The sequence below is a fragment of the Phoca vitulina genome, unplaced genomic scaffold, assembly GCF_004348235.1.
Source record: "Phoca vitulina isolate PV1807 unplaced genomic scaffold, GSC_HSeal_1.0 scaffold23, whole genome shotgun sequence".
NCBI lineage: Eukaryota > Metazoa > Chordata > Mammalia > Carnivora > Phocidae > Phoca > Phoca vitulina.
Genome location: NW_022589726.1, coordinates 3,905,759 through 3,922,522, shown reverse-complemented (window position 1 = coordinate 3,922,522; position 16,764 = coordinate 3,905,759). Strand labels below are relative to the sequence as shown.

Sequence of the window (16,764 nt, the reverse complement as noted above, 5' to 3'; positions counted from 1 at the left end):
AGGTATCATCTAATTTCATTTCGAAGGGGAACCTCTACCTTTTTTTTGAGGATTTTGAGAAAAAAAGCACATAATTACTTTGCTCACTGATTATCCTTTTGGTGTGTATAGCCTTTTCTATAACGAGAGCTTCTCACTCTACTTTGGGATTGGCTTCACAAAGTGAATAAGAGGCCCTGTTGTTTTGTTTTGATCAGTGAGGGGAATATTGGGATGTCCTGGTTTAATTAGTGCTGTTGTTTCTAGGCTCTTCCAGCCCTAGTTTGTTTAGGAAGTCCCTTCTGTATCACCGTATTCTCATACATGCTGGGTTACAATGTGTATCATTGATATTTAAGAAATAGTTCCTCTGAATAAGGAATTGAAAAACAGAAGGGTGTTTTGAGCATTAACATCATAAATCAACATTTCCATTTTCTGAGGATGTTTCTCCAGGAATAGGTATTTTTGAGATGGAAAATGGGCTCTGAAAAACTTCCTTTGGGAACACAATGGCCCACCCTTATACTTCCCCACTTCTTGATAAAATCTGATTTAATAATACATTATTGACCTTCAAATATGAGAAAAATAATTGTATGGCACAGTGTGAGTTTTTAAATAGTAAAATGGATTGAATAGAAATTGTAAAACTGTTTTTATAAAATAGAAGTACAAGGATCAGAAATCAATGGTATTAAAATGACATGAAGATATGATCAAACTATACACTCACTACCTCTATTTCCACATGTGGAAATTCTACCTCAGTTTTTAAATTCAGAATTTAAAAAAAGCTCTGAAGGATGGTCAATGGAGAGAAAATTTAGGAAGGTCAAACTTATGATGTAGCCTAGGATTGTGGTTAAAATTAATACGGAGAATTACTAGTAACTTATTGTTTCCGGAAAGATCTGAATAAAGAAGAATCAAGAATCTTTGGATACTGGCTAAGGAATAAAATTGAAAAGGAAATAGCAAAGATATGCTACTAAGACAACAAGGAAATCCAATAAAAAGTAGGGTGTCGGGGCCCCTGGGTGGCTCAGTTGGTTAAGCGACTGCCTTCGGCTCAGGTCATGGTCTCGGGATCGAGTCCTGCAGCGGGCTCCCTGCTCAGCAGGGAGTCTGCTTCTCCCTCTGACCCCCCCCCCCCGTCGTGTGCTCTCTCTCTCTCATTCTCTCTCTCAAATAAATAAAAATCTTTAGAAAATAAGGTGTCAATTCCTTACTGAGGATTTCAGTGAAGTATTGTATTAAAATTTTCAAAGTTCCATCGGTGGTGTGGTTAGGAACAGCAGGTGGTGAGGGAAATAGTGGAGCTCTAAGTAGGCAAAGGCACAATGGAAGGAAAATGGTTGGATGAAGAAGGAAAGAGAAGTGCTGTTAATATCTTTGGGCAGGTGTGTTTTGTATGTAAATGCCTTTGTCATAATAAAAGGGCAAATGGGCAAAGAATGAAAAAAGTAAATATTTTTTTAGCATTTATTTTTATTTTTAATCGAAGTGTAGTTGTCATATAATATTAGTTTCAGTGTCTAACATAGTGATTCAACAATTATATAGAGTATGAAATGCTCACCACAGTAAGTACGGTTACTATTTGTTGCTATTACAATATTATTGACTATATTTCTTGTGCTATGCTTTGTATCCCAGTGACTTATTTATTTTCTAACTGCAAGTTTGTACCTCTTGGTATTTTTTATAACTCAGGTTGGGATAATAGGCAGGAGTTTTATCATCTTATGCTTTGTTTTGGATGCTTCTGTTGATGCTTTAATTCTCAATGACTAATTAGGGCAAGGGGTAGAAAACCTGTGTTAGTAAAGAACTATTTATAATATAGGATAGCCGTTTATGGTAGTGTGGTTGTCTAAGTACTAGCTCCCAGAGGTATCTGCATCCTAATCCCCATGGATTTGTGTCACCTTACCTTGTTACCTTACGTTACCATATATGGTAAAAGGGACTTTGCAGATGGGATTAAGTAAAGGATCTTGATATGGAAAGTTACACCTAACTGTAATCACAGGGTCTCTGTAAGAGGGAGGTAGGAGGTCACAGGAGCAGTAGTGGATGTGGCTATGGAAGCAAGAGGTGCGAGTGATGCAGAGAAGGGGTCATGAACCAAAGACTGTGGGAAACTTCTGGAAGCTGGAAAAGGCAAGGAAACAGATTCTCCCCTAGAGCATCCAGAAGGAACAGCCGTGCCAACACCTTCATTTTAGCCCAGTGAATCAGATTTCAGACTTCCGACCTCCAGCACTGTAAGAGGAGAAATTTACATTGATTTAAGCCACTAAATTTGTTATAGCAGCAGTGAAAACATACAGGTAGTAATTTATAGATAGGTCTAAGTGTAACTGACTTGTACAGTGAATGTCTGTGAGCTTTCCTTCAACTCTAAGCTTTGAAAATGCCACAAATTTTCCAAAAATTCTGGCTCTGTGTTGTTATGCTCTGTGGGTTGACAAATTCGTTTCAGTTTCCAAAGTTAGGAAACTTGGGTATGGACTTGATTTGAGGCTGTAATGAAAAAACTCAGTTCAGTCTCCTGCTGTGCTTCTTTATCCCTCATATAGAACACTTTCACTTCTGACGTTTCTCATCACCGATTGTGTGGGGTTTTTTTCCCCTACACTAAGCGATTCTCCACAATACCAGCTGGGTGTCCTATAATGTAATTCAATTCTGATGCTATCCACTGGTAGATAGTGCCAGATCCCACAGGTCAGGGGCTCAGTCCCACAAAACTGTCCCCTACTTCAGATGCCAGTTGCAAGTCGTAGGTCCCCAAAAAACCACTTTTGTTTTTTGTTTTTTTTAAAGACTTTATTTATTTATTTGACAGAGAGAGACACAGCAAGAGAGGGAACACAAGCAGGGGGAGTGGGAGAGGGAGAAGCAGGCTTCCCGCTGAGCAGGGAGCCCGATGGGGGGCTTGATCCCAGGATCCTGGGATCATGACCTGAGCTGAAGGCAGATGCTTAACGCCTGAGCCACCCAGGCGCCACCTCTAATAAGGGTTTTATTTCACATTTTACAAATGAGGAAGTTGAGGCTTGGTGAGATAAGTCACTGGCCCAAAGTCAGTGGAAAGTCAGAACTCCCACTGCCTGTCTTATGAAAATCCAAAGCCAGTGTTCTCTCTGGGGACCCACAGCTCCCTGTTGGACGTGTGAGTCTCTGTCTGGGGACCTCATTGTATTGAGAAAGCAATGATGATGTGATGAAAATTTCATAGAGCTATATTCTTTCCTGAGAAAAGGAAAGGTGGAAAATCACTCCTGAAGTAGGAACACTCTTGCCTGGAGCTTCCCTGTAGCCAGCAGAGGAAGTTTCTTAGAAGTGTCATCTCTCTCTCTCTCTCTTTTTTTTAAAGATTTACTTATTAATTTTTAGAGAGAAAGAGAGAGCACACATGAGTGAGTGGGAGGAGGGGCAACAGGGGAGGGAGAAAGAGAATCTCAAGCAGACTCCCTGCTGAGGACAGAGTCCAACGTGGGGCTCCATCTCAGGATCCCAACATCCTGACCTGAGCCGAAATCAAGAGTCTGATGCTTAACGGACTGAGCCACCAGGAGCCCCAGAAGTGTCACCTCTTACCGTCTCCTTGCTGTCCTGGGTTTCAGCTGTCCTGGTTTGGGTCAGAATTTATTTTAATAATACTAAATTTAATTATTAAATAATAAATGTATTATTAAAATAAAATTAATTAATAATATTTTAAATACATAATCATATATAGTAGTATTTTTGCTCCATGGAGTAGAGGAGAAAAATGAGATTTGATTAGTTCTAGGTTCTCTCTGTTAAAACTCGTGTCATTTGTCCTCAGAGTGGAGCCTGTGTTTTTGTTCTGATTCTTTCTTTAAACACAGCTTTCATCACCCTTCCGTTGTCTGCAGCATTTCTCCCCGGCCTCCTTGTTCTGATTTTGCCTTCCTGGCTGTGTGCTTGTGGGTTCATGTCACTGTTGTTTCTTCATCCTTGGTTCTGCACCCTCCCTCCCGCCTCTTTTATATGCCCTTTAAAACCTCATCTCCTTGAAGAACTCCCAGTCCAGCCTTGCTCTGTTCTTTAGGTGGCTCTTCTCTCTCTCCTTGAGATAATGGCAGTTGTTTAGCTGGTGAAGATTTCTTGGAAAACTCCTATTATAAAGAGAACCTTCACGTAAAATGTCGGATCACAATATGGGCTTATACTCAAAGACATGGGGACCACAGATTTCTGTTATTTATCATGTGAAGATCATGTTCAAGTAAACATATTCACAACAGCTCCCATAGTAGTCCATCCACATCTATTGGCAGGATAACTGAAAAATGAAAACAAGAGGTAGAGGTGAAATTTTCAAGTAGGACAAAGTATAATTGCTGAGTCAAAAGTCATACATATCTAAAATTTTAATAGATACTAGTGAATAATCATCCAAAAAGAAGGAGAGTACATTCACGGAAAGATAATTGCTCCCACTGAGCGGGGAGTCAAAAAAAACTCCACAAAGACCCATAGGCAAAAATAAAAACAAATAGCTAATTCCTATGAAAAGATGCAGTTTGGCCGGAAAAAACTTGTAGCCCTATGTGAAAAATATAACCTACCTGGTAACTCAGAGACACCGCAGACCAGACCACCCTGAAGAACAGTAATACTTTTCTTAAGAAAAGCTCATAGGAATTGCTGGACCAAAACTGTCATCTAGTTTACAAAATCCTTCACTTCTCTGATGAAATCAGCCAACCAAAATCATGCTCTCCAGCATTCTCTGTCACTGACGCAGGCTGCAGAGGCTGGTAGAGGAGGAAAGGGATTTAATATAAATTTAATGCTGTTTCTTAGATCTAATCTCAAAGAATATCTATATAGCTTAAAAATTTTCTTCCCATTTTTTTTTCCAATGGGAGAAAAACAGAGGATTTATAATTAATAAAACCTTTTTGTACCAAGCTCCTTCAGAATAAGATGGATTCATTGGTTTGCTTTTTTTTTTTTAATTTTTTTATTTGTGAGGGGCGTGGAGAGAGGGATGGAGGGAGCAAGCAGGTGCACAAGCATGGAGTGATAGAAGCAGGCTCCCTGCTGAGCAAGGAGCTCAATGTGGGACTCAATCCCAGGACCCTGCGATCATGACCTGAGCTGAAGGCAGACGCTTAACTGACTGAGCCACCCAGGCAGTCCCTTTTTTTTTCTTTTAAGACAAAAAGTCATAAGCATTTTCTTGGTTTGCAGGTCTTGACAATAACCCCTCTTTCTTTCTGAGAACTCAGGAGATACCCTCTCAGGCAGGGATTATCCATAATACATTCCTGACCTCAGGGTTCTTAGAGTCAGGTTGGGAAAAAGACATATATAAAACATAATTACTGCACAGTGTAACCAAAACTAAAGGAAGTTGTTCCTCTGGGAGCTCAGGGCCACAGTGGTTTCCCAGAGCCTCTGCTTTACGATACCTGGATTGAGACAATTCCTTGTCTGGGCTGCACCTGTTAAAGACAAACATCTTAATCAGCCAGCAAACATTTGCCAACCCCAACCACCAGAGTAATTTAATGTTGTTAAATGATGGCTTGGGGGATAGATTTAGGGGGTAACTTCTATTTGTATTGCTAATCAAGAGATTGATTATTACTGAATTTTTTTCTTGATGCACATATTAGAATTGAAAGGAATCATTTGCTTATTAAACCTATTCTGTTTCATAACGTTGCCACCTTTAAGCCTACCATTATAGGACTGGAAGGCTGACTACACAGGGTACAGGCAGCTGAGGGGGAATGAAGACATCTGTACCAAAAGAAATTATAATTTGATCAAAGGGATTTCTTGTGACTCCAGCCAGACAGTCTTAGATGGTAGAAGCTATTTACAAATGATACGTCACTGCCAACATTTTAAAATCATCTTCTGAGTTGTGAGCCCCAAATTTGTAATGATAATCATTATTACCACCCCTTACTGAATTATTAAATACTCACTATTAAGCAGTCGTCTGCCTAAACCCTCCACATACGTTATCTCATTGACTCCTCGGGGACGCCCTGTCAGGTAGATATTATTATCACCACTTTATAGATGAAAAAATTAAGAGCTGAAGGGATTAAGTATTATTCTTTTTTTTTTTTCTTTTTGGATGAAGTATTTTTCCTAAAATCATGCAGTTAGCAAGTTGTAAATCCCACATTTAAACCCAGGTTTGTCTAACTCAAGGTCATGTTCTGAATCACTGCCCTACACTTGCAAGGCTACTTAGGGCTTACCATCAGGGTGGACTTCATATTTATAATTAATTCAACCCTTAATTGCTCCAAAATAACACACCTGCCAATTTGCTGTCAAAGCCAAAGCCAAATGCAAATTTTTCTCTCTAGAAACTGTAGGTCTGAGCCTTGATTTAATTTCCTCCAGGAAGAATAGGCAAGCTTGAGGAACAACTCTTATACAATTAAATATTACGACTCTAAGTTCACCTAATTGGAGAAAATAGTTAAGAAAATGTAAGGGTATAACATTTATAGATCTGTAAGCAGCCTTTCACCCATAGTTGGGAACCATCTTGAAGCAAAGTTATGGTGTTGATAGAATACTTCGCAAGCTTTTAAAAGCCCTTATCACAATATCATTGCTGAAATTGAGTGGGCAAAAATGGTCTCATGATAGAACAAATCATCACAAAGAATACTGCAAAGGATCTCTTTTATGTTCTGGTCTCTGCATTCCCACTGTAATTTATAGCATAACTGGATACAGCTTTCAGATTAGCTGTTCGAGTGCCTTCCTTTGGTCATACAAGAAGACAAGCATACTTTTCTCTTGCCAGGGTTTTAAAAGTGCTTCAAACAGCAACTAAACACATTGGCTAATTACTCTCAATAAGGACAGCTTTATGCCAAAACCAAATTCAGTGTTTTTAATAGCTAATCTTCAGTGTCTTTTGGTAGAAAAAAAAAATCTTTTGAAATCTTTTAAAAAATCATCAATCAATAGATCAAGTCATAATTCAGTCCCCTTCTAGAAAGCACGTAGCACAGAGTCTTGCTAAAAATTAAAACATTTAATGATACCCACATCAAAGTTTTCCTAGTTTAGAAGTCAGTGGTCAGCAGTTCCTGCCTGAAAACCTTCTATGACGTAGTCTCATCTTACGTGTGGTGCTTCAATTAAATATCTGTTGATACATTTGATACTTCAGAGAAAACCTTCACAGGCTGTCTGAAACCTGGCTCCAAGTAGACAAAATTATCTGGGAATGAATACATGTCAGGTTTTTGGTTTTCATTATAAAATATCATTTTGTCACTTCTGTGTCAGGAATCTAACCTGACCATAGACTCTCCTTTCAACGAGTAACATAGAATGCTTGCTTGTCAGTGATTTCAGTCTTGAACGATTGGCTCTTCACTTATTATTAAAATCCAAGCTGATACATTTGATATTTTAAGAAGCATTAAGGTCAGTAATTCCCAGATGTGAGTAATTATTGGCATCACCTGGAAAGCTGTTTAAAACCTCAGTCTGGGGGCACCTCGGTGGCTCAGTTGGTTAAGCAGCCGACTTTTGATTTTGGCGCAGGTCATGATCTCAGGGTCCTGGAGTCCAGCTCCAGGTCGGGCTTCTCGCTCAGCGGGGAGTCAGCTTGTCCCTTTACCTCTGCTCCTCCCCCCTCACCCACCCCCACTTGTTTTTTCTCTCTCTCTCAAATATATATATATATTTGAGAATATATATCTTAAAAATCTTAAAAAAAAAACCCACCTCAGTCTGATTCAGTAGATCTGAGACTTTCAATTAGTATTATAAAAACTCCTCACATGATTTCATTAGCCAGCTTTGTAAAGCTGCTCTTAGCCTTTCAAATGTGTTACACAAATTACTTTATGTAAAAGTACACACCATCTCATTTATTAAGTATAGCCCTAGCAAAAAGTTTGTTCTGATGAATTGGCATGCTTCTCTTTTTTATATAATGGCAGCTGTATAACTCATATCTGTCCTTTTTCCCTTGGGCACTAGGACGCTCAGAGGTAAGTTCCACTTATGCTTAAGGCAGGAGCTCTTCTTAGTCTTGGACTTCTATTTTTTTTTTTTTCTCATCCTAATTACACTGTATTTACTCTTTACTGTCAGTTTAAGAGTCTTATTTTACTTAAGTCTTTTGTTTTTATTGTTATCTATTTAAGATTCTTTTTAAAAGTAGGTCATGTTATAAATAATAAAAAAGGTTTAGAGCAGGAATAGAGAGGACCTATTCAAAAGATTTGGAGGATGAAATCATTACATTTTTTAATGTCATTGGACTATGCTACTCTACCAAAGGCCTGGCATGTTGGACTGACGTTATGCCTGCAGAACTGTGTTATGATTGAGATATGATGGAGCATTTGTAGACTTTAAGATTTCCACAAAATACACATGTGCAAAGTCCTGTAATGATGTAGTATATTCTTTCTCATAGAAATATGGATAAAGCTGACAACTAAAAAAGTTTCCAAGGTTTATTGAATACCTGATATATAAAAGTAGGTAATTGATATGTACCTACTCTAAGAAGGGTTTAAGGAGTGCTCTAAAGATTAATAGAATTTAGCAAGATAAATTAAATTAAAAACATGCAGAAAATAAGACAAAGCATGAGGGGTCTGGCTGGCACAAAAAAGTTGCATAATCTTGTTATGGCAAGCCAAAATTTGAACTTTCTAGCAGCGTATATGAAAAAGAAAGTTCTCTGCTCAGATAAGCAAAAAGTTCTTGTGATAATAAATCTAAAAAGATTTCTACTTTTGGGGCACATGGGTGGCTCAGCCGGTTAAGTGGCTGACTCTTGATTTTGGCTCAGGTCATGGTCTCAGGGTTGTGAGATCCAGCCCTGCGTGGGGCTCCATGCTCAGTGGGGAGTCTGCTTCTCTTCCTCCCCCTTTGCCCTTCCCCCCACTCGTGCACACACTCTTGCGTGCGTGCTCTCTCTCTCTAAAATAAATAAATCTTAAAAAAAAAAAGATTTCTACTTTCTATAGGATCTCATGGAGAAAGTACTTGGAAGTAGGTCATCTTTTCTCTTCATTGCTACAGTTACCGTCACGGGATACCAGTAATTTATTATGCAGTTCAGATTTTTACATGAACTTTGAGGTAAGTTTAAAAAATTTTCCAGCCCTTTAAAAAAAGAGGTCACCATTTTCTCTCCCTGTCAGCCAACAGAACAGGTATTGAGAGATGGAAGAAATCTCATTTGGTGAGACAAAGTCAAAGGGAATGTATTTTTTATATTTAGGATGATATACACCAAATCTTTATCTTTTTTTATCTGATACAACTAGGTCTCCTTCTCTCCTCCTGTCTTATCCCAGGACACTTTCATGCACTGCACCTGCTGCCCAAACGTATGTGGAGGCCAAGAAAATAACCTGGACATAAGACTTAATTAGACAGTTTTAGAAATAGCCAGCTAAGTAGCTTTTTATGTTTCACTCTAATTTTTTTTTAACTATTAGAGCTTTACACAGTGCTTCCTAAACTTGATTATGTATTGGAATCACCCAGGAGCTTCTCAAAAATGCAGATGTCTGGATCCCACAACCTCATATTCTGATGCAATCAACCAGGACTTGAAATTCAGGAAGTTGCATTTTGGCAAACACCAGAGGTGGTTCAGATTTGAGAAAAGCTGGCCGAGGGGGCAAATAGTACAGGTTTAAAAGTCGTATACATAGGGTTTCGAGACACTGTGTTACTATTTTATGTTGTGTAATCTTGAGTAAACTCGTATTTCTTTGATTGTAAAATGGCAATTAAAAATCTTTCCATCATAGGGTTATTTTAAGGATCAAGTGAGATTAAATGCCCTACCAGAGCACCTGGAGGGTAGTAAGGACTTAATAAATGCTAACTATTTAATAATATACCTATAATATACTTTCAAGGCTCGACTCAGGGTAGGGCCAACCCTTAGGAAAGTATTTCTAAGGGTACTCGTAGCACTTTCTCTTGTTCTATGATACTTGTACCCACCCCCTCTCAGGATTTAAAAGTGCTTTCCATTAGTGTTTCTACATATCCCAAAATAAATCCCTTGCTTACTTTTTTGAAGTCCTCAGATATAGAGTAATCACCCTCTTTTTTGTATATTGCCTACATCCTCATCACCATCCTGATTATACTACATCATATTCAGATCTCATCAGGCCATTTATCCAGTTTGCCAAATACTGAAAATAGTAATTTTTTTAGAGAGTGGTGGGGGGAGGGGCAAAGGGAGAGGGAGAGAGAATCTTAAGCAACCTTCATGCTCAGTGTGGAGCCCAACACAGGGCTTGATCTCATGTCCCTGAGATCAAGACCTGAGCTGAAATCAAGAGTCAGATGCTTAACCAACTGAGCCATCCAAGCACGCTGAAAATAGTGATTTTTTTTTTGAAGTTCCCCTTTAGTCCTACCATTATAGAATTATGGAAAAGTGAATTCTAAACACAGAGCTGCCTGATCAAATTGGAGGAAACTGAGGTAGGGGAGTGCTTTAAATTAAGACACTAAAGTCCCAATTTGAATGAACCAGACTTTGTGTCACAAGGATCAATTTAGAGAAAATCTCAGTAAATCCTATTAACTGAATAATGAACTGAAGCATTCCTGTGCAGAGAAATCCTATAGGGGAGGAAAAACCTTCCTAGGCTGGGGCTAATTCATAGGCTGGGGCTCTGTAAATTAGACTGACAAGACAGATTAACAGGAGAAAAACAGAGACGTTTATTAGCAAGTGCATCTTGTGTCCATGTGGAAGCTCTCAGTGATGCGAAACTCAGAGAGGTGGTTAGAACTGAGCTTACATAGCATCTTTAAGGAAAAGCAATACATTTCTAGAGAAATGACAAGACAAAGGAAAAGGACTTTGAGTTTCTAGGGCAGCAACTTGTAGGAAGGTAAACATATGGTGGGAACTAACTGAAGGTAAGGGCTAGTTAGGAAAGTTTGTTATATAGTTTATCTTATGCCATTTCTGGACTGATAAAGGTCCAGAATTGTCTCCAATGATTAATTTTTGTCCTTCCTGAAAGAGAGAGGAAGAGGGACACCTTAAAAAATTTATGTTCCACTTTTAGGCAAATAGGAGGGCAGAGAGCTTTTCTTCCTTTTTTTAAAAATTTATTTATTGGAGAGAGAGAGTGCCAGTGGGGGGAGGGGCAGAGAGAGGGTGACAAGCAGACTCCCCGCTGAGCATGGAGCCCAATGCAGGGCTCTATTTTAGGACCCTGAGATCATGACCTGAGCCCAAAGCAAGAGTCAGCCGCTTAACTGACTGAGCCTCCCAGGCGCCCCAAAGAGCTTTCTTATATCTGCTTCTTCTCAGTTGCCTTCAGCTCAAAATAATCCTTATGCCAAAGGGGCATATTCTGCTACCCTTCCTTCCCGTTGAAAGATATAGTGGGGCATCTTAGAACTGTATGAATTGGAAACGGACATTAATTATTTTGAAAGAAATGTGAACATTTTTATATAATATTTCTGCCTCAAAAAATGCTTTTGAAGCTATTGCAAATTCAACATAGCTATCTCAAGTGAATCATGTTTTGTCATTTGAAATATTAAAATAAAATTTTGCCTCAAGGGCTCTTAAAGCAGGTGGAATGCCAAGAAGTTTCTAAATAAAACAAATACCTGGGTCCAGCATTTTCAGTCATTTTCACTTCTTTCCTTTTTTAATTAAATGTTTCAGAGAATATGTGTACTGGTTCCAACCGCCCTCATCCATGGCTATTTTCCTGACTCAATTGTATGATATTGTGGTAAAGGATTCAATATCAACACTAGAGAAGGAACACAAAAGAGGATACTCACTGAAGCATTTTACTAGAAAATTAACTGCAGAACACTTATGGAAATTACATGCAAATTAATTAAAATAGTGTTAAAAATAGAAGTTGTCCCCCCCCTTTTTTTTTTTACCATTTTAACCGTTTGTAAGTGTCCAGTTCTGTGGTATTAAGTACATTCACATTATTGTGCACCCTCACCCTTAAGAAAGAAGGGGAGAAGAGGGGAGGGTTGGAAGGAAGGGAGGCCATCCCAAGACAACTTTTAAAAAAAAATCAGTAATACTACCGTTTTTTAAAAATTTTTTATTTGAATATAGCTGACACACGCTGTTAAATTAGTTTCAGGTGTACAGCATAGTGATTCAACACTCTATACATGATGCTCTACTCCCCACAAGTGCGGCTCCCGTCTGTCCCCAGAGCGCTATTACAATACCATTGACCATATTCCCTGTGCTGTGCCGTTCATTCCCGTGCCCTATCATTCCCTAACTGGAAGCCTGTTCCTCCTACTCCCCTTTCCCCATTTTGCTCATCCTCCCCCACCCTTCCCCTCTGGCAAGCATCAGTTTGTTTTCTGTGTTTATAGGCCTGATTTTGCTTTTTGTTTACACTTTTGTTTTGTTTTATAGATTCCACATATAAGTGAAATCGTATAGTATTTGTCTTTGTCTCACTTATTTCACTTAGCATAAAACCCATCCACGTTGTTGCAAGTGGTAAGATCTCATATTTTTTATGGCTGTATAATAGTATATATCTATACCATATCTTCCTTATCCATTTGTCTATTGATGGACACTTAGGTTGCTTCCATATCTTGGCTATTATAAATAATGCTGCAATAAACATAGAGGTGTATATATCTTTTTGAATTAGTGTTTTCTTTTTCATTGGGTAAATACACATATTGGATCATATGATATTTCTATTTTTAATTTTTTGAGTAACCTCCATACTATTTTCTGCAATGGCTGCACCAATTTACATTCCTACCAACAGTGAACAAGGGTTCCTTTTTCTCCACATCCTTGCCAATGCTTGTTATTCCTTGTCTTTGATTTTAGCTATTCTGACAGGCATAAGGTGATATCTCACTGTGGTTTTGATTGCATTTCCCTGTTGATTAGTAACATTGAGCATCTGTTCATGTGTCTGTTGGCCATGTATATTTCTTTTTTAGAAAAATGTCTGTTTGGATCTTCTGCCCATTTTTTAATTAGGTTATTTATTTATTTATTTATTTAGGTGTTGAGTTGTATAAGTTCTTTATATATTTTGGATATTAATCCCCTATTGGATATGTCATTTGAAAATATCTTCTCCCATTCAGTATTTTGCTTTTTTGATTTGTTGATGGCTTCCTTCACTTTACAAAAGCTTTTTATTTTGATGTAGTCAAAGCAATCTTGAGAAATCCAGAATAAAGCTGAAAGTATCACAATTCTAGATTTCAAGATGTACTATACTACAAAGCTATACCAATCAAAACAGTATGGTACTGGCACAAAAATAGCCATGCAGGTCAATGGAAGAGAATAGAGAACCCAGAAATAAGCCCATGATTATATGGTCAATTAATCTATGACAAAGGAGGCAAGAATATACAATGAGAAAAAGTCTCTTCACTAAATGGTGCTGGGAAACCTGGACACTACATGCAAAAGAATGAAACTGGACCAGTTTCTTACACCATACACAAAAATAAACTCAAAATGGATTAAAGACCTAAACGTGAGATCTGAAACCAAGAAAGCTTTTACTTTCCTTTGCACACTTGGGTAGAGGCTGACGGTTGTGAGTTCTCCTAGCTGGAGAAAGAACTGTGGCAGTGCTGGAGGTTGGGATTTCAAAGACTGTAAAATATGACTTCAGCTGTATTGTGCCCTGACTATATTTGGACCTAGGCCTGTACTTGCTTTCTTTTTTTTTTTTATTTAATTTTATTATGTTATGTTAGTCACCATACATTACATCATTAGTTTTTGATGTAGTGTTCCATGATTCATTGTTTGCATGTAACACCCAGAGGCTCTACTTTCTTAAAATCAAGGCTTGAAGTTTCTTGAAATTTTTCGTGGATAACATGCTGCAATAGAGACAGCTTCCCATCATCAAGAGCAAGTGGTTATTTAGCATCATCTATGTATAGAATAATACGCAATGACAAAGTCAAGGACCTTACAGGAGAAAATGATATCGCATTAATATATATCACGAATGATAGCACAAGTCTTGAAGACAATGTGTTGCTACAGGAATTCAGAAAAAAGACTAACTTCTGCAAGCTGGAATGCTTTTTGCTTAATTGTTGCAATAGCTCTGCATTCATTTTACAAATTTTAATTGAAATAATATGAAATAAAATATCAATAAAATACGTGCAAAATCTGAAATGATGCACACACAAAGGCAAGGATTTTGTAATTTCAAAGCTAATCTGCAAAACTGTTTTTGTTAGTTCGCATGATGGCTGCATTATAGGTAGAAGAGAAATACCCAACATTCTTTGTCAGTCTTCTGGAAGAATAAGTCTTGCATTATGACAGTGATGAATAGTGAGACCTCCTCGGGAATGCATTTCTTTGTTAAATGCACTGCCCTTGTATTCTAAAGCTTCTGATGTTCTCGAGGGCAATTGGACTAATTATTCTACATCATCTTCTTCCTTGCCTGGAGGAAGCACTGCCACTCTAGTATAATAGAACAAACCTTCCTGGGGATGAAATGGAAATATCTTGCAAAATGTAAACCTCTTGTGTGAAGGCTGAATTCCCAGGCTCTCTCTCTAATGGCCCAAGATGAGAGATCATGGCTTGGGGAACGCATCTCATCTTCACCTCTTGAGAATGAGACCAGTGCTGGAATTGAAAATAGAGCCCTGCATTGATAAGATAGAAATATATTGCTAAGACTTTGCAAAATTTATCAAGAAAGTGGTCAGTGGTTTAAAATGAGGGCTAATCCTCCCCCCAGAAGCATAGAAAAAAATGCATTAAATCTAATCATTCATTTGTCTGTTCATTAATAAAAACCTTCACATAATGGAGCTGAATTGACCTGAAGGCTACACCATAGATCTTTCTGATTAAATTCAAACAGTGACTTAAACTGACTACTTTAGTGAATTAAGCTCATTTGGGTTCCACCTAAATACTAAGGTCTGGTTTGGGTTTGAGAATATCAGCCCACGAGTAACTGATTCATGCCACTTGACCAGCAGACATTAAAGGGTGAGTGAGAAAATGGAATATGTTCAACAACTTAGAATGGAGGAAAATAATAATGTAAAAGATTGCTACACTTTTGACATTTCGCAACGTGTAAATTATCTTATAAATAACATGCGAATTTGCACCCATTGCTTGATTCATGACTTTTTGTCACGATTTGAACCTCAAAATACAGTATTTATAGCCAGAGTGAAGTCTTCACTTTCAGTGATGATTATCCCCTTTGGGCTAGAAAGCAAGTTGGGCTCCAGGTTGCAGTTATGCCATGCCAAGGCAGTTGACTCCTCTTTCTTTCTTTCCTGTTCTCCACTGTCTTGCAGACCAGACGATGTGCTCCTGCATCGCACGCATGATGAGATTGTCCTCCTGCATTGCTTCCTCTGGCCCCTGGTGACATTTGTGGTGGGCGTTCTCATTGTGGTCCTGACCATCTGTGCCAAGAGCCTGGCAGTCAAAGCAGAAGCCATGAAGAAGCGCAAGTTCTCTTAAAGGGGAGAAGGCTCATGGAAAGCAAAGCACAGAAGCTGCACCCAACGGCACACATCTCCCTGCAGAGCCCATTTCCTGGCACAGGAGATGGAAGGGGCTATGCGAGGTCTCCGAGAGGCTCCTGCCTCAATGGCAGCAGAAACAGGCACAACTGGAAGACTCGGAACCTCAAAGATAGTATGCCATGTGTCGTAGCGATGGCTAAGGGGTCAAGCTCTTAACCTTATGGAGTAACCATTTCAGAAAACCCTATAAGAAGTTAATTTTCTTTGGAAAGTAACAGTATATAATTGTACAGTGTAGTATACAAACCATTATGATTTATGCTACTTAAAAATATTAAAATAGAGTGGTCCGTGTTTTTTTTTTTCTATTTCCTTTTTTATGCTTAGAACACCAGGGTTTTAAAAAAGGGTCTCGTGGGTTTCATTTGATTCTGCTAGATTAAACTTGTACTTAGAGATAAGGACCCCTGCACAAGTCTTAACGTCACAATATGATCCCCACTTTCCATTGTTAAAGACTACCTTTTGACTTCTGCTTGAAAAATGAAAAGTACACTGTTAACTCAGTCTTCAGTCATTGCTGTGACTCTTCATCAAGGGATCTCAAAGATTGGAAAAACATATCCTCCAACACTTGCCTTGCCTCTCTATTATTTGTCACCAGATTATTTCTTAAGAGAGGGAAGTGATTCTGAACCAGATCTGTCCTAGCTCTGAGAGCTTTGTGCTCCTTTATTCCCATGTCCATGTTATGTTATGTTTGACGGGTTTTTCTCTGCGCAGTAGAATGTACATGATGTGAAGGACACTTTCCAGCTGTTGTTTTTGTTCCTTTCTTCTTTTAGGCCAGAAAAAAATGTTCAAAATCAGTTCAAGTATTTTGTTTTTATTTTCTTTGTTCTTGCCTTGATGTTGTCAGTGTTAAAACAAGAACGTTGCTGCAGTAGGTCAGTTCGCTTGGACAGACCTGGAGATACACCCCAGCGCACGTCACTGCCGCCGCTGAGCTTCCTGTGCCTTTCTCAGAAGTTTATGGAGGAGACCGTACTGCTGTGCATCTGTTCATAAACTCAAATTCCAAATATCAGTCACAGGTCTCCATGAATATCACACTTACCCAGGTCTTTACCAGGTAGAATCAAACCTCTGTTTAGATGAGATGTACGCTTTTAGTGAAGGAACGACTGACAATCTGATTTCTTTTTGCTTTCTTTCTCTTAGTCTTCAAACATGCTTCTATTTGAA

General features: G+C 38.5%; 1 protein-coding gene across 1 annotated transcript in view; it reads left to right on the top strand.

Moving 5' to 3' along the window:
* Positions 1 to 15,873, top strand: part of KCNMB4 (potassium calcium-activated channel subfamily M regulatory beta subunit 4) — a 59,637-nt gene extending 43,764 nt beyond the window's left edge. The window contains exon 3 of the mRNA XM_032420447.1: positions 15,346 to 15,873. Coding sequence (XP_032276338.1) covers positions 15,346 to 15,514 — 169 coding nt within the window. The 3' untranslated portion in view covers positions 15,515 to 15,873. The remainder of the gene's footprint in view (positions 1 to 15,345) is intronic.
* Positions 15,874 to 16,764: the final 891 nt, after the last annotated feature.